This window comes from Pygocentrus nattereri, chromosome 9, assembly GCF_015220715.1.
Source record: "Pygocentrus nattereri isolate fPygNat1 chromosome 9, fPygNat1.pri, whole genome shotgun sequence".
NCBI classification, from domain to species: domain Eukaryota; kingdom Metazoa; phylum Chordata; class Actinopteri; order Characiformes; family Serrasalmidae; genus Pygocentrus; species Pygocentrus nattereri.
The window spans coordinates 28,191,730-28,213,815 of NC_051219.1; the positions used below are offsets into that span (position 1 = coordinate 28,191,730).

The 22,086-nt window shown below is 36.8% G+C and overlaps 1 protein-coding gene across 1 annotated transcript; it reads left to right on the plus strand.

The window, feature by feature from the left end:
* The first annotated feature begins 4,261 nt into the window (after positions 1–4,261).
* Positions 4,262–15,324, plus strand: sgk2a (serum/glucocorticoid regulated kinase 2a). Its single transcript, XM_017698251.2, has 13 exons — positions 4,262–4,380; positions 6,713–6,790; positions 6,880–6,932; positions 7,187–7,244; positions 7,423–7,506; positions 10,183–10,314; positions 10,469–10,581; positions 10,985–11,021; positions 11,116–11,202; positions 11,282–11,377; positions 11,734–11,889; positions 12,327–12,416; positions 13,588–15,324. The coding sequence occupies exons 2-13, from the start codon at positions 6,773–6,775 to the stop codon at positions 13,747–13,749; spliced, it is 1,086 nt and encodes a 361-aa protein (XP_017553740.1). The 5' UTR covers positions 4,262–4,380; positions 6,713–6,772; the 3' UTR covers positions 13,750–15,324.
* The last annotated feature ends 6,762 nt before the right edge of the window (positions 15,325–22,086 follow it).

A 22,086-nucleotide genomic window follows, 5' to 3' on the forward strand; every position in this document is an offset into this window, starting at 1 on the left:
TATATATATATATATATATATATATATATTTATACACACACACACACACACACACATCTTAAATGCAAAAAGTTCCTAACAAGTCCGATGCTGCATTCTCCTACTGATATTTAGACACAATGTTCTAAACCTTTTCGCCCAGCCCTAACTTTAAAGGCGTATTAAGCCAAATTTCAGCATTATTAAGTAGTTCAGGTGTAAACAAAATCATTTAGAGTGGTTTGGTGTGAAATGCTCTGTTCTAGAGAAACTACATAATGAAATGACACATCAACAAAACTCATTCAGGTTACTTATTGGCAAAGTGCTTTGCTCTAGAGAAACTCCTGAGCTAGAATTGTTCACACTGGTGGTGATAGGAACCAGACGTCTGAAGAGTTTAAGGTCTTTAAAATCTCCCTTACAGAAAACTACTACAAGAAATGGTTATGAATACACTGCTTTATGTCTGAGACATTGTATTACTAAAGTTTTGAGTTCAAAATAAACAGTTCTATAATCAACATGGTAACAATTACAATACGGTTTCTTAGTTAATAAATAACTAATCAGTTCTGCATTAATGCTTAAGTAACTACTCTTACCTACCAAGAACAACTAGTTAACTATTCAGTAGGTAATAGTGAACTAATGATTAGGGTAGTTCACTATTAACTAAAAAAATAACTACTGAGTCTCACAGAGAGTTTCTTTGTAACTTACTCATAAATTACCGATCCTACATTTATTGCTCAATAGCTGAGTCTGACAGGGCTCCTGCTAAACTACTAACTGATGTAGTCTATTCTAACACTTCTAACAGTAGTGAAATACACTACACAGTGTGCAGTGTCTACAATACAATTATACCCTCCATTTCTATTTACAGAAACAGGTATGCTCAAAGAAGGTTGGGGCATCACACCACACTGTACTGACCGGTGTCCGATACATGTTTGTTTTGATCAGACACCTTAAAAGGCTAATCTTCATATTTGGCAGTGTGAACCAATTTGCACATCAGCCTACAAATGGGACGACTACTAAAATACTACAATATACAGTAGACCAGTCTGCTTACCTCTCATGTTTAGAAATGAAAACGCCATTCTTTTCTGCAGGAGCACATGTACCAGTGTTTTTTCTGAACAGTAGTTCTCATTTAATGTCCTCTTGAGGCCAGAGAAAGTTGAAGAGAGGGCTCACGGAAATATCTGCATGTGTATGTGTCCTGCCTTCACGTTCACTTGGTTCTACTGTTAGATAATGATTGAAGTGTTGCTATATAAGTATAATAAAGTAAAACACTTGGTTACTCATCATTAATGAACTAGGAGTTAATTATGATCATCAACAGTATTATAAAGTGAAACACATGGTAATTCACTATTAATTAACTAGGAGTTAATCATGATCAGGAACAATATTGTAAAGTGAAACACAAGGTAACTCACTAATTAATGAACTAAGAGTTAATGATGATCAGGAACAGTATTATAAAGTGAAACACATGGTAAGTCATTATTTATTAATTAGGAGTTAATGATTATCAGGAACAGTATAAAGTGAAACACATGGTAACTCCCTGTTAACGAACTAGGAGTTAATGATGATCTGGAACAGTATTATAAATTGAACTACATTAGAAATAAAAACTCCTAAAGAAACAATACACTGTAGTACAAAAGTATGAATAGATTTTGAAAAAAAGTAAGAGTAAATAAGTTGTTTATTCAGTCTTTTTTATTTGTGAACAGTCCAAATGTGAAAACGTCCCTGGGTTAGCCATCTACATCATTTCTCCCGAAGGAGAAAGTCTAAGAGCTGAGAATGATTACAGTATGTTCTGCTAGTACATAATTACACAACTTTCTGTTTCATATCTGGGGCGCAAAGTTTTATTGCCTATTAGCTTAGCTCACATTAACTAAATAAACTAGCTAGCTAGCATGCACTCATAACAGAACATCATCCTTGAATGTGAATCAAAAGTCTCAAATTAGTGGCCCGGAGGTTTACCATGAGTCTGATTCTTTCATTGTACATCAAGATACAGCGAATAAGAATTAAAGTATGAGCAGAATTATCAAACTAATCCACTGCGAACGCAGGATTAACTGTTCTCTTTTACCAGCACTCGCAAAAACCTCATGGGCGCTCAACAGAAACACCAAAACTATCAAAATAAGAGTCCTGTGCAACTCTACTGGTAAATGTAAGTTTACTTAATTCAGCAGAACTCTAAAATGTTTATTATTTTATGTGTCAAAACCTCTTCTGATGTACGATGAGAGAATCAGACTCATGGTAACGTTAGACCCCCAGGCTAGGTTTTATTCAGACTGCAGCACTATTGTAAAGACACAGTTAGCTGACTTGCTAACTAATCTGAGCTACGTAGGTTTGGTCTTCTTGTACAATTTATGTTTTACCGTGTTGTTTCAGAATTATAAGCACGTTAGTGCTTTATTAAATGCTATGGCTCATGTGCTGTTATGAGTGCATGCTAGCTAGCTAGTTCATTTAGTTAATGTGAGCTAAGATAATAGGCAGTAAAACTTTGTGCCTCAGATAAGAAACAGAAAGTTGTGTAATTATGTACTAGCAGAACATACTGTAATCAGTCTTAGCTCTTAGACTTTCTTCTTCAGTAGTAATGACTTTGATTTCATTTTGTTTGGATGTGTTATTTTCAGTGATATAGATTGCTAACCCAGGGATGTTTTCACATTTGGACTGTTCACAAATAAAAAATGACTTAATAAACAACTTATTTACTCTTACTTTTTTCAAAACCTCTTTATTAATACGTTTATACTACAATGCACTGTTTCTTTAGAGGTTTTTATTTCTAATGTAGTTCAATTTATAATACTCTTCCTGATCATCATTAACTCCTAGTTCCATAATAGAGAGTTACCATGTGTTTCACTTTATAATACTGTTCCTGATCATCATTAACTCCTCGTTCATTAATGATGAGTTACCATGTGCCTCACTTTATAATACTGTTCCTGATCATGATTGACTCCTAGTTAATAAATAATGAGTTACCATGGGTTTTACTTTTTAATACTGTTCCAGATCTTCATTAACACCTAGTTCATTAGTTATGAGTTGCCATTGTTTCATTTTACATTATTCCTGATTATTCTTAGCTCCCAATGAAAAACAGCAACACCTCATTCATTATCTGACTGACAGTAATTACATGCCCTCAAGAGGACATTAAATAAGAACTACTGTTCAGACGAAACATGTGCTCCTGCAGAAAAGGTGTTTTCATTTCTAAAGACAAGAGATAAGCAGGCTGGTCTACTGAATACTGAAGTGTTTTAGCAGTTGTCCCATTTGTAGGCTGATGTGCCAATTGGTTCACACTGCCAAATATGAAGATTAGCCTTTTAAGGTTTCTGATCAAAACAAATACATGAGGGGCACCAGTCAGTACAGTGTGGTGTGATGCCCTAGCCTTCTCTGAGCATACCTGTCTCTATGAATAGAAATGGAGGGTATAATTAATTATAATGTAGAGACTGCACACTGTGTAGTGTATTTCACTACTATTAGAAGTGTTGGAATACACGGCATCAGTTAATAGTTCAGCAGGAACCCTGTCAAACTCAGCTATTGAGCAATTCATGTAGAATTGATCTGTAATTGATGAGTAGCTATTCTAAGAAACCATAGTTAGTAAGTAATTATCGATGAGACTCAGTAGTTATTGTTTAGTTAATAGTGAACTACCCTAATCATTAGTTCACTATTACCTACTGAACAGTTAACTCCCAGTTCTTGGTTAAGAGTAGTTACTTAAGCATTAATGCAGCACTTCTCATTAGGTCCTGATTAGTTACTTACGAACTAAGAAACAGTTTTGTAAAGTGTTACCATCAACATTACATGTGAAAACGAGAGAACACATAGACTCACTGCTGGTTTTGGATAGTAAATCAAATGACTCTGTTTGTGTTGTTGACATTGTGACCTCTGGTTCCTATCACCACCACTGCAAAGACATCTCACATCAAGCCACTTTGTTTACATCACAACATTTAAACTGAATTATGTAACTTTGACAAATCGGAGGAATCCTCTTTCATTTCGGGAAACAGCAGCTAACCTCTGGTTTCTTTTACTTTCTTGCTAGTAATCGCTGCAGTCCTAGTAAAAAGAAGCCTTTTCCTTCCTGGAGAGGAGCCAAAGATTTTCATCATCCTGGGGACACTTCGTCCCCACAAGGTGCTGAATACAAACGGCGCGCGCTAGCTGCCCCAGCCCAGTTCCTCCAGCCTGTACAGTTTAGTTGATCATTCACTCACCATAAAGTCGCTGCATTTGTGGCGACGAGAGGCTGATGAAGAAACTACAACCGTCTCAGTCCGGATTTCACTGACACAGGTAAAACCAACTCTCTCCCTCTCTCTCTCTCTCTCTCTCTCTCTCAAACACAGCGGAGGCGCGGACAGTGTTATACTAGCCTTGCACAAGCGCTAGAAGCGTTAATCAGATCTATATCAGCTCTCTCCTCGGTGGAAAACGCCTGTTTGTTAATATGAGCGCTCTCTGGAAAAAAAGCTCCGTCACGTCTTGTTTACAGTTTGATCGCTTTGCTGCTCTTATCTCTCTCTGCGCTCTACAGCAAGAAACCGAGGAAGGCACGTTTCTATTGCTGTTTAACGTCTTGCTTCCCACTTTCCTCAAATTGTCTTTCCCTATAACCGATTCATGCATTTTGTACTTATAACAGGGTAAACCATTTTATACTGGCATTTAATGAAAATGAACAACTTTTAGGTCGCTCTTTTTGCCGTTAGAGGAATTGTTAAAGGGCAATTCCGCCGCTTTATCCGACTTTCTGCACCGTTTAATGGCTGAGATGTAAACAAAGTCATTCAGGGGAGTTTTGCCGAGTAAGCTTACTGACTACTACCTCCTTACAGTGGTGCTGGTGACAGGAACCAGGGGTTTTTAAGGCTGCCCTGCAAATTCTACTGTCCAAAACTACCAGTGAACCTACATGAGTTTTTAAGTGTAATATCAATGATGGTAAAATAGTGAGTGGTCAGTTTTCTTAGTGGGCTATTTTTGCCTTCGAACACCCGCTTTTTTCCCCCCACCATGAAAATTCATTACGAAACTGACATCAAATAATGGGATAACAGCAGGCAGTGCACTCAGAACCATTTCATTTAATAACTGTCAGTGAGGAAGATTTTAAAGACGTTAAACTCCTCAGACGTCTGGTTCCTTTCACCACTGTGAACAATTCTGACTCAGGAGCTTCTCACTTCGCCGTTAAGTACTCTGAATGGTTTTGCTGAGGTGTCATTTCATTATGCAGAAATTTTGAAAAATTGATGGGGTTGCCCTTTAGGATGGGAAAGTCGTTCAGACTGGTTTGATGTGAAATGTTACGTTCTAGAAAACGTACCAGCTCAGGACCGATCACAGTGGTGGTGATAGGAACCAGACGTCTGAATGCTCATATAAGCTCCTTCACAGAAAGTTGTTGCAGTCTATGGTTTCACACATCGTTTATGATAGTTTTGAGATAAGATTCTGTTCCTTTTTTTGCCATGGTGGAAAAGTCTTTTCCAAAAAAAAAAAAAAATACTATTACCACTGTTTTATCATTATCAGCTTATAAAACTCAAGTAGGTTGATTGTTTTGGATAGTAAATAAAATGGATGTATTTTGTGTTGTAGACATTGTGACCCCTGGTTGCCATCGCCACCACTGTGAAGAAAAAGTTGTGTTTTCTTCCCCCCAGAGCTGTACTGTCCATTAACCAGAGCGGACACCTCGCACTTTAAACTTACACTGAACCAACAAACCTCCTTTACAGGATTACAGTATAACTCCTCCTGCATAATGTTGCATTACTGTACAAGTTCATTCTTGTTTACAAATACTTGTATTACTCTGTAATATTCTGTATATAATAGCTTTATAGTATATTTTATAGTGCAAGTCTACTTGACCTGCACATATACAGACATTCACATCTGCAGATACCCACGTATCTCATATGTACATCTCCTGAGCTCCTTTACATTGGCTGTTTTTTATTATGATATTTCACACACCATATGAGTGATATGTGCAACATACCTGGTGCAATATAATCTGATCATGATTGTAAAAATCAGAGAGTCCAATTTTCTGTACAATGTTTCCATTCCTATCTATCTATCTATCTATCTGTCTGTCTGTCTGTCTGTCTGTCTGTCTATCTATCTATCTATCTATCTATCTATCTATCTATCTATCTATCTATCTATCTATCTATCTATCTATCTATCTATCTATCTATCTATCTATCTATCTATCTATCTATCTATCTATCTATCTATGTTCTCCTATACGACTCTCCAGGAGTGGCATTTCCCATATTAAAATACCTGACACCTGTTTAAGTCGATGGCTTTCCATATTTTTCATGCATTCAAACTCCATTATTTGTAACATCAGGCTTTTTTTATGTCTGTCATATGTTCTGCATGCATAGCAGTAAATAGAGGCCAGTTGTCCAGTTCCTTTACATGGATATTCAGTGTTTACTGTGTAAACCTGATGGGAACTGTTTGTTACAATGCCCTTCATGGGTTTGTTTCATATCACAAACCTGAAGATCCAGTTTTGTGATGCCGCTGTCTGTGTATTCAGCAAGGCAACAGTTTTCATAGTGGTCGAGTCATCAAATGTTGACCATTTGCCTTTGAAACACAGCTTTGATGTAGCTTCTGCTGCCCTGTGGGAACTGGGTGGACAGCGGAATGGAACAGAAACATGGCACATTATAACCAAGTAAGTCCTTTTTTTAATGCTTTCAGACCTTTACCTTAAATTTATGGCCTTGTGTTTGTATTTTGAATAACTGAACGTTTGTCCTTCAGCCATCGTCCCCTACGGCCAGCGATGTGAATCTGGGAGCTTCAGCCAATCCTCAGTGAGTTTTCTGTTTCGCTGCGCATAAAAAAGCACATACCTGAGCATCTTATATACACTTTTATAACTTAAAAACACTGGATTACACAGGGAAAAGATGCATTTGTACAAAACATATACACAATGTTCTCATAGACCTGTGTGGAAACATGACCTTCAACGGTCTTTAAACTGTAAACTAGAACGATTTTGACCTATGTGCAAGAATACCGCGTATATTATAACTGCTCATTTTTGGGCCTTGTTCACTTTCAGTGCCAAACCCACTGACTTTGATTTCCTTGCTGTGATTGGGAAAGGAACCTTTGGAAAAGTAAGTGTGCTGCAGAAAGCTTGTAATACGACTTGAGGAATGATTAACTTCTTAATAGGATGCCTGCTGAACTTTGTTTACTGTGCTATTTTTTGAATATACTGGAGAAGATTTAGAATTTACAGCTTTTTTTTTTGGTCCAAAGCAATAATAGACAGTTTGACATTATCAACTGCAGGTGCTCCTGGCCAAACTCAAAGCGGATGGAAAATTTTATGCCGTGAAGGTTCTTCAGAAAAAAGTCATCTTGAAGAAAAAAGAGGTTGGCATGGCTCACCTTTTCAGCACCTTTCTGTGTGCCATTATTTTGAGTTTTTTGTTTGACATTGGAATGAATTAACAGCAAAAGTGGACACTGACTCATTTGTTGCTGTTCCGCTGATCTAATCTAATCAGTTTGTTCTGTCCTTTGCACCATGGCAATCATTTATAGCTGCTAGCCACATACTTCTTAACTTTTCTTTTAATGTGTCTGTGCCTGTGGGTGCTGCTTTCACATTTTCCATGTTGCAATGTCAAATGAGTTGTGAAATGGGTTGAAATCCTGCTAAATGTGCTATTTGTAATGCACTAGTGCTGTGTAAGTCATATGAGTCCATTGTCTCAAATAAGCGAAAATAACAAGAATGAACCAGTGTTTGAGCAGATGCTAACGGCATCTCTCCTGAACGCTCTCCACACTGTACCATTGTTGCTTGTTGTTCATAGTGAAGGCACTGTTGGACAATGCTGTTCTGTCTAGGGTGGTCACTATTGATTATATTAGTAATCGAGTCATCTATTTTTATGATTAACAGTGTAGCCAGATTAAAAGAAATGAAAATGAAATTGAGCTGTATATATTGTTGATTAATTGCAAAATCTGAGCTTTTGAAGGACACATTATATTATCAACTATTTTTGTTACTGAATAATCTATTTTGATTAATTGAGTTGTCCAGTTTTTTAAGGGCCAGAAGATTTTACCCATTATTTTAGTAATAATCAAAATGACACAGCTTTTTTTTTGAGTAATCTATATTGTTTATTAATTGAGCAACCTGCTTTTTTTTCCAAAGGACATATATTATAGATCAGGGCTCTTTAATTAAAATTTAATAAGGTCCAGTTCCTAAGCAAACGTCCAAACATCATAATGTATAACTTGCATTATGATTCAGTGCCATATACTGTTTACTGAAGTAGCCTAGTAGTTATATCAATATCTTATGTAGTCAACAGCTGAATGTCAAATCAAACAATGTACAGTTCAGTAATATTTAACCATATTTATTGTCAGTTTTAACCAACAAGGTCAAATTTCAGGAATGATTTTTAAATAATCAAGCAATTGAGTTTACAAAGTTTACAAAGTTACAAAGTTTTGATTGGCTTTTAGAACTGAATCTTGTAAATGTAACTGCACTCTCTTCAAATTATGAGACACTCAATTTATTTTTACTCTAGTTATTAAAATGAAAGTAGCAATTTGCCCTAATTGAGACATCACAGTTGTTAATTATATAGTCATAAATGAGTAATCTATTCTGATGATCAATCTAATAATTAGAGTTTTGATTTAAGGCCATATTAAATTCTCCATTATATTAGATATCACATAATCTGTTTTGATGATTAATTAAGTTATCCCATTTTTAAAGACCATAACATGCTATCCATTACATTAGTAATATGTTAAAAGGACAAATAATTGAGTCATCAGAGTTATTCAAAAAGGCCAAATCATAATATCAGTTACATTAGTCATTGGGTAATTTGTATTGTTTATTAACTGAATAAAGACTATATTATTATCATATTATCTACATTATAGATTGTATTTAGTGATGGAGTAATCAGCCTAAGCCTTCACACTAATCAAGCCATCACAAGACTATATAATATGATTGCTTATATTTATAATGGAGTGATTTATTTTCATGATTAATCAAATAAAGTTTTGATTTTAGGGACATATTATGTTATTGATTATATTTGTTATTAAGTTATTAATAATATTAGTTATATATTTTGACAATTTATCAAACTATCAGAATTTTTTCATCCATAGTGTATTATTGATTGGATTAGTCATTGAGTAATCTGTTGTGATCAATAACCAAGGTGATATTATATCATTGATTGGATTCATAGGCTAAATGTGTATTTTGATTTTTTTTATTGTGCATTACATATTAATTATATTAATATTATACATTATATTTTATGTTATCAAGCTATCTATTATCTTGACTAAATGTATAATCAAGAGGTTTTTTAGGCCATATTATATTATTGATTGAACTCATAATAAAGCAATCTATATTGTTGATTAATCGAGTAATCAGAGGTCATATTATCAATTATATTAGTAACCAAGTAATCTACTTTTACAACTAATCTGGTAATGAGAGTTTTTTAAATGCATGTTATATTTTTAATATATCTGTAATTGAATAAACTGCTTAGAAAAATTATTTATCATAGTTTTTTAAGGGGAATACAGTAAGAATGGACTTTATTAAAAACACATGAAACAATATTTGGCACAACATGCATATAAACTGCATTATGCATCATTTTTATTCAATAGCCAGTGAATTACTGTTGATTAATCAACAAGGTCAAATTTTAGGAATGATTTTTAAAAAATCAAGCAACTGAGTTTAACCCCTTACAAAGTTTTGATCGGCTTTCAGAACTGAATCTTGTAAATGTAACTGCACTCTCTTCGAATGGATTCATGAGCTGAGACACTCATAATTTATTTTCACTCTGTAAGGTTATTAAAATGAAAGTAGCAATGTAAAAGTATTGTGATTTCATTCTAAAAGTACCTCTATAGCGAAAAGTATACTCAAGTACTGTAATGAGAGTCCACCTCTGTCTGCTGTTTACTCACGAGCCGCTGGGTTTGATAAAGTAACTGTGACAGACCTAGCTGATCTTTGTCTTCTAGCAAAAGAATATAATGGCGGAGAGGAATGTGCTGCTGAAGAGCCTGAAGCATCCGTTCCTGGTAGGCCTCCACTATTCATTTCAAACCTCAGAGAAGCTTTATTTCGTCCTCGACTATGTCAACGGAGGAGAGGTGAGTGAGTCCCTGGCACGCATGTGTTACATGAGTTCTTATCATGAGACATGTTTGCTCTCAGGTTGTCTCGTTATACCACATTTTCTGTGTGGATAACAAAGTTCAAATATAGTTCAGATTTAAATAGTATGTTTCTTTTCTTTCTCTCCAGTTATTCTTCCATCTTCAGAGAGAGCGATGTTTCTCTGAAGCACGAGCCCGCTTCTACACCGCTGAGGTGGCCAGTGCAATCGGCTACCTCCATTCCCTCAATATCATTTACAGGTCAGTGACTGAGGCCAGTTTTTTTTACACTATATTCTCTAAGGTCACAATGATAGCTAATTAGTAATAATTAGCGGCAGATTTGCATATGTTTCAGTTTTTACACTGACAGTTATATAGTCTGATATGCAGACTATATAATATATAATATATACACTGACCAGTCACTTTATTAAGTAAACCTACCTTGTATCTACGCTCTTCGTCCACTTTATAAGATCCACTGACCATATAGGAACACTTTGTAGCTCTATAATTATAGACTTTAGTCCCGACTTTACTACATCTACAAGGAGGGACCAACAAGGTAGGAGTGTATAATAGAGTGGACAGTGAGTGGACACAGTGTTTAAAAACTCCAGCAGTACTGACCTTCTTTCTGCTCTTTAATGTACTCATACAGGGATTTGAAACCAGAAAACATTCTATTGGATGCTCAGGTAAGGAACCTAATTATCTTTGATGCTGATGTGTTCCACACGTCCTGAAATGATCTTATGGTTGTTTTACACTAACTGTCTTGCCCTCTTCTAGGGTCATGTGGTTCTGACTGATTTTGGCTTGTGTAAAGAAGGATTGGAACCAGAAGCCACCACTTCGACGTTTTGCGGAACGCCTGAGGTGAGCAGAGCAAGAATATAAATAGATGTTACTGGATTCGGCTTTGATCTCTGTCATATGATTTCCCTCTTTGTCTTAGTACCTGGCCCCGGAGGTGCTTCGGAAAGAGCCATATGACCGCACGGTGGACTGGTGGTGCTTAGGAGCCGTGCTGTATGAAATGCTATTCAGCTTAGTAAGTTTCAGTAATAATTTGTCACTGTCATATCAATACCTTTTAACTATTTTTTAACACTATTCTCTTACTTTTTTATGCTATTTGAAAATGCTAGCTGCTATTTACATTGTATGAACATCTAGTTATGATCGGACCAGTGGAAATGCTGCAAAATGAACATGCATTAAAGTTAACAAGGTTTTTATTCTCCTGAAAAGGTTCTTAGATTGTTATCAGCATAACAATCTGAGTGAACAGTAGAACAGTAAAATCTTGGATTAGATTAGTCAAATCTATCTTGCTTCAATGTTACATGAGACCATATGAAATTCGGCAGATTTAGAATTTTCTTTTGTGATTTGTGTCTCGTACAGCCTCCTTTCTACCGCCGAGATGTAGCTGAGATGTATGATGCCATCCTATACAAGCCCCTGCAGATGCCTCCTGGTAAATCTGATGCGGTGTGTCACCTGCTGCACGGGCTTCTGCAGAAAGACCAGCACCGGCGATTAGGGGCCATCGCTGATTTTGTAAGTAGAGCTCAGGTCTTTTATCTCAAGTTGGACAACCTTTACAGAATGCTGGAAAAATCCTATTCAAGTACATTAGAAACCGTAATGACTTTAGTCATTCTGCATAATGCTTGAGGTTCCAGTTTTAAGTGCCGCACTACTAAGTTGAACTGTATTGTTATTGCTAGACGTTTGCCACCATTCTTATGTTAGATTAATTACACAACTAAAAAACCTATACCTGAACTATCCTTATAGTATGACCTTTCACACATGCTTAACAAAGAAATTTGATATTTATAACACATCTAAATTTAGATATTTAGACAATAACGGAGTTATCCAGTACAATTTCATATTAGGTTAAATTCGATTTTTGTATTCAATGTTTTGTAAAGCCTTACAGTTGCTTTGTGTAACTATTAATGAAATGTATGCATTGTTTTGATTTGCAGCTGGAGATTAAAAATCATGTGTTCTTCAGCCCCATTAACTGGGATGACCTCTACCACAAGCACATCACTCCACCATATAACCCAAATGTGGTAGGTTGGAACACTGAATCAAGAACGTGATTGTACAGCAAAGCAGTTTTACGCTTAAAGAGCACAGCTGCACAGCTCCGTCATTAAAATGTAACAAAGTCATTCAGAGTGGTTTGATGTGAAATGAATTTGCTCATTGTGGTAATAGGAATCAGATGTTTCTTAAAGCTACATCTCTTACTACTACATGAAATGGTCAGTGACACTGTATTACAGGAAGCTTTTGGTCGAAAATGTTTTCTTTCATGGTGTGTGAAGACTAATTTTTTCAGGAAGAGCATTTATTTAATCATTATCAACATTACATATTACATATGGTCCAAAATAATAACTTTGCAGGAGAAGGCAGAAATGTAACGAGATTTTATCTGAAGTGATTTTGGTACATTTGTACTGATGTAAACTGGTGTACTACAATGTAAAGGACACCTACTGTGTTGAACTTTTTTAGAAAAATAATGGAGATACATCTTTTTCTTTGGACAGAGATGATATAAAAACATGCCCTGGCTAACTGGTAGTTTTGGATAACAGATGAAATGGCTACATTTGCGCAACCCTTGGTTCCTATCACTACCACTCTAAATAAATCTGAGTCAGTAAATGTCTCTAGAACTATTTCACATCACACTCTGAATGACTAGGAAAAAATTATGCAGAAATCTTTTAAAAATCAGTGGAATTCCCACTTGAAAAGAACCAGAAAATCATTTTCAGAGGTTATAAGTGGTTTTTGATCATCATTTAATCACACATTGTATTATTTCATTATGACAAAGTATCATATAATCCTGATTAGCTACAGTGACTATATATAATCATAATTGTGAATGTGCAATTATTACATAATAGTAGCTTAATAACAATGGGTGGGCAATATGATGATGTGTTACAGTTAACATAATAAATGACTTTAAGATATACTTTTCATGTGGATTTCAGTACTTGTAGATAACAGTCTACGTGTTATGTTTTATTTTACTTTTTTAGCCAATTGTTTGATTTTTCCTCCCATTCCTTCTTAAATAGTTAATTTTTTCATCATATATATATATATTTTTTTTCTTTTTTTTTTCTTCTTCTTCTTCTAATATATAATGAACAATATTAATGATTGTATTCATTCTGTTCAGTTTGTATCACCGTTGACTGTATTTCTTCATTTCCCCAGAGAGGTCCAGCTGACCTACAGCACATTGACCCAGAGTTCACCAGAGAGGTGGTGCCAAACTCTGTTGGCCGCACTCCAGAGCTGACCCCCAGCCTGGCTGCCAGCAGCTCCAACGCCTTCAGTGGCTTCTCCTATGTCTCCAGCGACAACAGCTTCCTCTGAGCCTCTATGTGAAGGCCGCTCGGATGCCTTCCTGCACTGACTGCAGTCTCATGACTGCCTTATTGAACCTCAGAGCACAAAACCAAACTAGCTGAATGTTGAAGATTTCTGTGCCATTTACTAGCATAAACTACTGATGGGCTACATATACAAAGCCATAAACAGCTGGGAAACATAATATAACGCTCCTTCAAGCTTTTTTCATTGTGATATTTCCATTGTGACAATGGCGTTTTTCAGTGTGCAATGCCAATGGCAGGGCCAACTCGGGAAATAGCAGCAAACTGCCCATTAAAAAAGTAGAGTTCAGATAGTCGTATAAAAAAGTTTGGCCAAATTACAACTTGTTTTGTTGATTTTCTAAGTGAAAATAAGCTGACACCTCATCTACATTACTGCATATTTTTATGCATAATTAATGTTTATTTGCTGAATATGGCATATTGGGGAAAATATAAAACATAGAATGTGACCTGTGCAAAAGTCCTAATTTCTCCTAATTTGTTAAAATATCAAGCACAGAAATTTGTGGAAATATCCCATATTTAAGTTTGTTCCCTGTAAGTTATCTTCACTCAGAAAATCAGCAGAACTTTTGCTTATGACTGTATATAGTTTCTTTTTCCATGACAATTAATTTTAGTGCATATGGTTAACTCAAACTGCCCACCTGTCTGATGTTTATGCTCAACCTTTACTCAGTTGTAAGATGAATCATGTATAAATAAGTTGGACCTCTTGTTATGTACATAGTAATAAGAGGCCCAAGCATAATCACTGTAAGTGGGAAAACAATGTAGCAGTACTTGTACCTTTTAACAAATATACTGTTATTTTCAAGGTTGCTCTTTGATGCATTCAAGCTATCTTTTTAGAAATATTATATAATTAGTGACTATAATTCAATGTTAAGCAATTTCTGAGTATTTTGAAGAACATAGTATACATATAGGAGCATTTCATTAAAACGTTCATTGGTTAGCACCTGCTTTGCGCGTTGGAGCTTGTGTTTTGGGTTAGTATATGAGTGCTCAGTCAATGTAAAAGAATGTACGTTTTTCCCTGTTGCCATTTTGTAGTGACTTCTCGTTGATGATGTAGGTTTTTCTTAAACCTGGAAACAATTCTTCAGATGTGAGTCTGCTTAGATATAGATCTGCTGAGAATGAGTCAGCTCACATTAATTTCCCTCTGCGTAGGCACTGTTTGTTGATTTTTCAACTCAGGTGAGCTCAGCCATGACAGCACGCTCATAGATTTGTTTCATTTGCATTCATGTAGACACATTCTACATAGCAGCTACATTACTGAAAGGTAAAACGACAGATTTGTTCTTTTTTTTTTTAAACAGAATTGTTGAGTGCTAAGTGCTAAGCTTTTGCATTCATGAATGTGTGGTCTTGTTATTTTGAAGAACTTTGCAGGCTGCTCATGTCTGTGATGTAAGGCTGACAGACTAAAAGCGGGCATGTTTTTTAAATTGAAAGAGCTGCAGATTTAGTAATAAGCTATATTATCGCCAAATTTCTCTTACATTTTAAGTGTGTTGACAATAAATGGTCTTGAGTTAATGTACAACTGCAACCCTGAAGGTTGGTGCAAAGACTGCTGGTCACCATAGCAACACAGACAACAATATTGCCTAGCTAATAGCAAATGAATAGGCAAAGAGAAAGGTTTAAGATGAACATGAATTATTTGGGGATGAATAGACTTATTTGCATTCATTCCAGCTGGTTTCCTGATACATTTAATCTGTGACGAGAAACAGTCAAACAATTAAACATTGTGAAGCTGAAATTGCTTCTCATTCACAGCTTATTGTTCAACTTTTCCTGTTCCACCTTAAATGGTGTCGCAGTTACATTCTGGTGCCTGAGGCACCATTTAAGGTGGAACAGGAAAATTCGAACAAGAAGCTGGAAGTGACTTCAGCCTCGTAAAAAGTTGAACATTGAGAGATATTTTACAAGAATGTTCTACTGTTGGGAAATGTTTCCTGCTGGAGATGCCAGAAAAGTGGCTATATCTGACCTGAAGCTTAAAGCAGTGCAAAGTGTGTTTGTGTTTCCATCTATATTAAATTTGTTAGCCTATACTAACACATTAGCACATACTGAGACATATTTACTGCCAAGATGGTAAAATGGACATATAATGTTGAGGCTCCCAAGGTGGTTTGATTTTTGCTAAAAGGACAAAATGGCTCTTCTTAACATTTGGGTTGCCACCCCTAACTTAGACCAATCTGAAGCAATCAAAACCCCATGAACTCTTTTGTGTTGTTTGTTGGCAAAAATCTTGTTCAACATAATGAGAAAATATCAAAATAATTGTCAAAATATTTGTAATATTCATATCAGACCGCTAGAATGTTTGTTCAGAGTACCATTCATTTTTCAGTTTAAAATGCTCTGCTATGGAGCTTAACTTCTGCAGCAAAAAATGGTTCTGTATAGAACCATGAACACTTAAAGAACCCTTTGTATGATTATATAGTTCTTTGCATAATGAAAGGGTTCTTCAGACTGATGAAAAAGTGCATGAATGATCAAAAAAGAAGGTTCTATATAGAACCTTCTTGTGCAGCGTTCTCTACAGCACCCACAAGTGATCTTCTGTTGTTACAAGCTTGACATTGTAACCATAGTAGAACCATTTTGAGTGTTATATAGAACCATCTACAGCATATTCTCCATCAGTCTGAAGAACCATTTCATTTCTTCACACAGTGGTTCTATATAGAACCATGAACACTCAAAGAACTCTTTGTATGTTTAAATGGTTCTTTGCATGATAAAATCGCTGCTCAGATTGATGGAGAATGTGCTGTTGATGGTTTTGAAAATGATTGTAAATAGCACCAGAAAGGGTTCTTCCACTGTTACAAACTTGACATTGTAACAAACCTTTTTGGTGCTAATTCTACGTTTTTAGTTACATTTTTTTAGAACCATACATAACACTTTCTCCATCAATCTGAACAACCATTTCTCCATGTAAAGAACCATTTATGCGTGCAGTGGCTCTATACAGAACTCATGATCCTGAATAGAACACAGTGCCTTCAATAAAGAACCCATCAAGAACCATCTTTTTTAAGAGTGTTGATGCATAGGGTGACAGGAAAGTACCTGTAACTGGTTTCCACCGCTGTTGCTTTGCAAATGTACATTCCATCCCCAGAGAAGAGAATTTTGTTCCCTGTAACTGGCATCCACTAATATTGCTATGAATGTGTGCATTCCATTCCAAAAGAAGAGAATTTCATTCTCTGTGTCCTTCAGAAACCGATACTCTGCGTTTGAGTTGGTGAGCTGTGGCTCATGTAAATCTTCTGCAGTATGTAGTACTTCAGCTTCCAAACGGCACTGTAGTTCTATTGCTTGTAATTGGTCTCTGAAATCATATTATGAGTAAATCATTATGGCAAGACCTACCAAGGTTCCAGATGAGCACTGAAGCTTAAATTTTGTATTGTAACTGGGATGTCAGGGCATCTTTCTGGTCCAAGCACTATTTGGATCAGGGTGGCTTTGGATAGTCTACATAAGGGATCATCAAACTACAGCCCGCTGCTTTCATTTTACTGGCCCCTTTAACTACAACAGCAGTCCATGCTGTCTGGCCCCTCTACCTCTTCAAACAGTACTAATTGTATTGTATTGGAAAAGAAATAGTAAAAAAAACAAAATTGGCCACATCCAAACAAAAAAAACGCAATAGGTTCTTTCCCGCCGTTGACATAAACGACACGTCATGTGCTTCGTGTACTTTTTGAGACCAGCATACCAGATGTGATGTCGAAAAAAAGGAAAACTGACTCAGAGTGCAGGATATTCAGTCAACAGTGGACCTCGGATGACTTTTTGTGCAGTGTAAGGAAAAGGCCGTCTGTCTCATATGTCAAGAGTCAATCTCTGTTTTCAAGGAATACAGTGTGCGCCGCCATAACGACTCGCGCCACAAGGAGAAATTTGATTGCCTGATTGCAGGTGAGGTCAGATAAAATAGCTAAACTGAAACATGTACTGACAACTCAGCAGAATTCTTTTTTACAACAGAAACAACTGAATATATCATCGGTTCGAGCTAGCTTTCAAGTGGCTAAGCTAATAGCTAAAAGTGGAAAGCCGTTCACAGAGTTTGTGAAACAATGGCCGACTGCGGTTGTCATGGAGATGTGCCCAGAGAGTCTGGGCTGTCTGGAGTCTGTCTGCACCGACAATTACACGAAGAGTAGAAGAAATGGGAGACAGTTTGCATCTGCAAATACAAACTAAGACAAACAGTCTTTGTTGTTTTTCACTGGCACGCGATGAAATTAATGAAAAGTTCGAGGTCACAGAGGCGCTTGCTGCAATACAAAGCATCAAAGGAACGACAACGGGAGAGGACATTACGAAAAAGTTCGCCAAACGGTGGCAGATTTAGGTCTGGACTGGGCTAAGCTAACAAGTGTGACAGCCGATGGTGCTCCGAGCATGGTTGGTTCTGCAAGAGGAGTGACTGCGCGCATAAACAGAGATGAGTGAACGCGGACACCCTCGTCCGATCGCCATACACCGCCTGATCCACCAGCAAGCACTGTGCTGCAAAGCAGTTAAGTGGGATTCTGTTATGAAAGTCGTGGTATCCTGTGTTAATTTCATCAAAGCTAATGCTCTTAACCACAGGCAGTTTCAGGAGTTATAGTCTGAGCTGGATGCTGCTTACAGAGATGTGCTGTACCACACTGAGGTCCGCTGGTTGAGTCGGGGACGAGTTTTGAAGCGTTTTAACGACCTGCTCCCCGAGATCAACACACATGCGGTCCAAAAGCAAAGTTGTGCCAGAACTCACCGATGCAGAATGGAAATGGCACCTTTCTTTCTTGACAGATGTTACTCAACAGTCTTAATGTACAGCTCCAAGGCAAGGGAAGACTCATCTACATCTGTGAGCAGACATTTTCAAGGTTGAAACACATCAAATCTCCAATCAGATCCAGACTCACTGATGGAACATTTGCATCACCTATTACGACTGGGAGTTACCAACATGGAACCTGACACTGGCTGTCTTGTCAGCCAAAAGCAGGCTCACAGTTCACACTGATTAATGGAGAAACACTATGTCATAGTGACTATGAGGTAGGATAATGTCTGCGTTATCACTATGAACAAACCTTCAAAGCCCAAATATTATGTCCGTTATAACATGGTAAATAGTTTTTTCTGCATTTTTCCTCTTTCACCTGCAGTCCGGCCCCCCTGACAGACTGAAGAACAGTGAGCTGGCCCTTTGGGTAAAAAGTTTGAGGACGCCTGGTCTACATGGACGTCTACATCTGGAGCTGAGAGACACATTTGGCAGCCCTGGCCAACTACAAATACTGGTATGTATACATCCCGTTCACTTTGAACATGACAACACCTGCTAGCAGATACTCCAAAAACTGGTAAGTATTCCAGCTGAACCATCAACAAGAGATGTGGGTACTGACAGCAGTTCAGATCAAGCTAGTAGTGGTTACATGATGTTCAGACCTTGCAAGGTCTTTTCTAGTGCTGTTAACAAATATGACTTATAAACAAACCTCACAGCAAAATCCACAACAAAGACACTGGTGACTTTGCTGGGCAAACACAAATTTGACTTTAAATTAATTGCAGTCATTGCAAGTTTCAAAAGTTCAACCATTGTGAAAGTGCAACAGTTACCAGAGTTGTGTCAGTCATGACATCAGTGAGATTTCTTAGTGTGTTAAAGGGAATAGTGTCAAGTATCATGAGGGCATGTGCCAAACACAGGAAAATGGCCAACATAAGTACAGACTATAGTTAATCAGTGAGATATGTGGGTGGAGATTTAAAAATCTGGTTTATACCAGGGCTGCTATTGGAAGTCACATAAGCCAAAGCCAGTGTGCTGAAATTGATAACCAGTTCAATGAGAGTAAAACCTGATGACCCGATTTATGTATTGAGAGCTAGATAAAAGGCTTTGACCCATGTAGTATCCAGGTATACTACTATACTACTACCTAGTATACTACATACTACTTCCTAGTATAGAAGTGTCCATCCACATAATAGTAATCACACAAAATACGATCATTTCAACATGAACTGGAAAGCAAAAAAGCAACCCAATCAGTGAGACTATAATCATACAACACTGTTTCAATTACTTGGGCCTCCCATTCAAAAAGAATACATATTTTACACTGCAACCAAAAAAATGACTTAAGCTGAACATAGGCCTCTCATGCATTTAGTACCAGTTTAGTGAGCGGCCGTCTGAACTGATAAAGCCATATGGAATACTGAATTTGGCCTGAACAGATGCTCTGGGTCATCGACACATCTGAGGAGACTTATTACAAACTACAGTGCCTTCTTTTGAGTGGTGTTCTGCGGGTACTTTTGATGTGAAGATATATTATAAATGACTGTATGATGTCTATTTTAGAAAGGAAACAGCTCCCTCCTACTTCAAACATGCAGATGCTTTTCAGGAGGACATCCAGTTATGATATGGTCATTACGAGCAGCAGCAGGAAGTATCTAATTAAGCACTGTGAATAAATTATCTTTTATATTTGTTCCCATGTTTGATCTTTGGGTGATGATTAGAAACACACGAAGATTTCAGAATCATGATACTCTGCACTTGAGTTGGTGAGCTGTGGTTAATGTAATCTTTTGTAGTATGTAGTACTTCAGCTACCAAACTGCACTGGTTACAAAGCACAAAATGTAGTTCTATTGCTTGTAATTGGTCCCCAATATCATATTATGAATAAATCATTATGGCACGTCCTACTAAGGTTCCAGATGAGCATTGAGGCTGAAATTTTTATCCTAACTGGGAAGTCAGGGCACCTTTCTGGTCCAAGCACTGTTTGGATCAGGGTGGCTTTGGATAGTCTACATGGACGTCTACATGGACATCAATAAACTATCACAAAAGTATTTGATCTTCGGGTGATGATTAGAGATACACAATGATTTCAGAATCAAATCAGTGTTGGCATTTATTTCGATTTGTATAGTGAAAATATCTGCATCCCATAAATCTAGATGTTTATATTTTCATTGTATAGGCACATTGTGTAGTGTCTATTGCGCTCCACACGAGCGGAATGTTTAAGTGATGCTGGGTTGCTGTGCTGACATGTCTGCATTTTATTTATTTTACATTTACATTTGTAATCTTCTAAAATAAAGATTACATTTCTTCATAAGGTTAGTTCCAATTTTTACATTTTATACATGTTGACATCGGCTTTGGAATCTACAGATATATGTACATGAAAAATATCTGCATCTGCCCATATGTCCCATATTAGTGCATCCCCTAATTATGATTACAGAACAGGCCTCACCAAAGGGTTACAGTTCATCCCATGAGGCCCACTGTAACTGTAGACAGCACTCCTTTGTCCTGAGAGCAGAAAGTGCTCTCTGCACAACACTCCACCTGGTGGAGGACCATGCAGACGCACCCCTGAACCACCATTCTTCTCAGCTATGACAAGTGAAACTGGAATTCAACAAGTGAATGAAGTATGCATGTCTTTAAACATTACATTTCTGCAGTATCAAGTTAAAAACACACAATAAGCAGCATCAAATTATTTAGAAAGCTCTTACATATCTATGCATTGTCTTAATGATGATAGATCTTTGATGTAACCCCTAATAACGGCATGAAGTGCAACACCTGTGTCCAGTCTTAGATTATGAGCTTTGTTTTATTCCTCATGTAAATGCAGTCACTAAAGCTGCGTTTTATTGTTTGGAAAGTATTGCTAAAGTTCAGCCTTTTCTATGTTAGAGCGACACAGAGAAACTTGTGCATGCCTTTGGTACAAGCAGAGCTGATCACTGTAATGCTATTCTTATTGGAGAAAACAATATATCCTCTCTATAACTTGTACAAAACACAGCAGAACAGATCGCAACAAAGTTCTGTGACCAGTTTTTTAAGGCTCTAAATGATAAAGCACCTGCTTACCTCACAGAAAGTTTGTCTGTTTATGTTCCAGCACGTGATCTTAGATTTGCATATAATGGCTTTCTGCAAATACCTTCTGTAAAACACAGAAATTGTGGAGAGACTTTTTCAGTTATTATGCTTCTAAACTCAATTTCACCTTTTATTAGACAGCTCAATGCTCACTTTTCGAAATGAAACTCTTTGTTGTGATTTCAAATTAATATTTGTAGCTTCTCTTACTGTTTTATCACCTGTCTGTGAGAGCACTTTGAGCTGCCAGCAGGATGAAAAGTGTTCTATGAATAAAAATATTATTATTACTATTTTCACACACAGTATTTGTATATGAAGGAG

Coding starts and splice junctions, on each gene's coding strand:
- sgk2a (XM_017698251.2), top strand. Junction 10,315..10,468: donor ACTATGTCAACGGAGGAGAG/GTGAGTGAGTCC, acceptor CTTTCTCTCCAG/TTATTCTTCCATCTTCAGAG. Junction 11,378..11,733: donor ATGAAATGCTATTCAGCTTA/GTAAGTTTCAGT, acceptor TGTCTCGTACAG/CCTCCTTTCTACCGCCGAGA.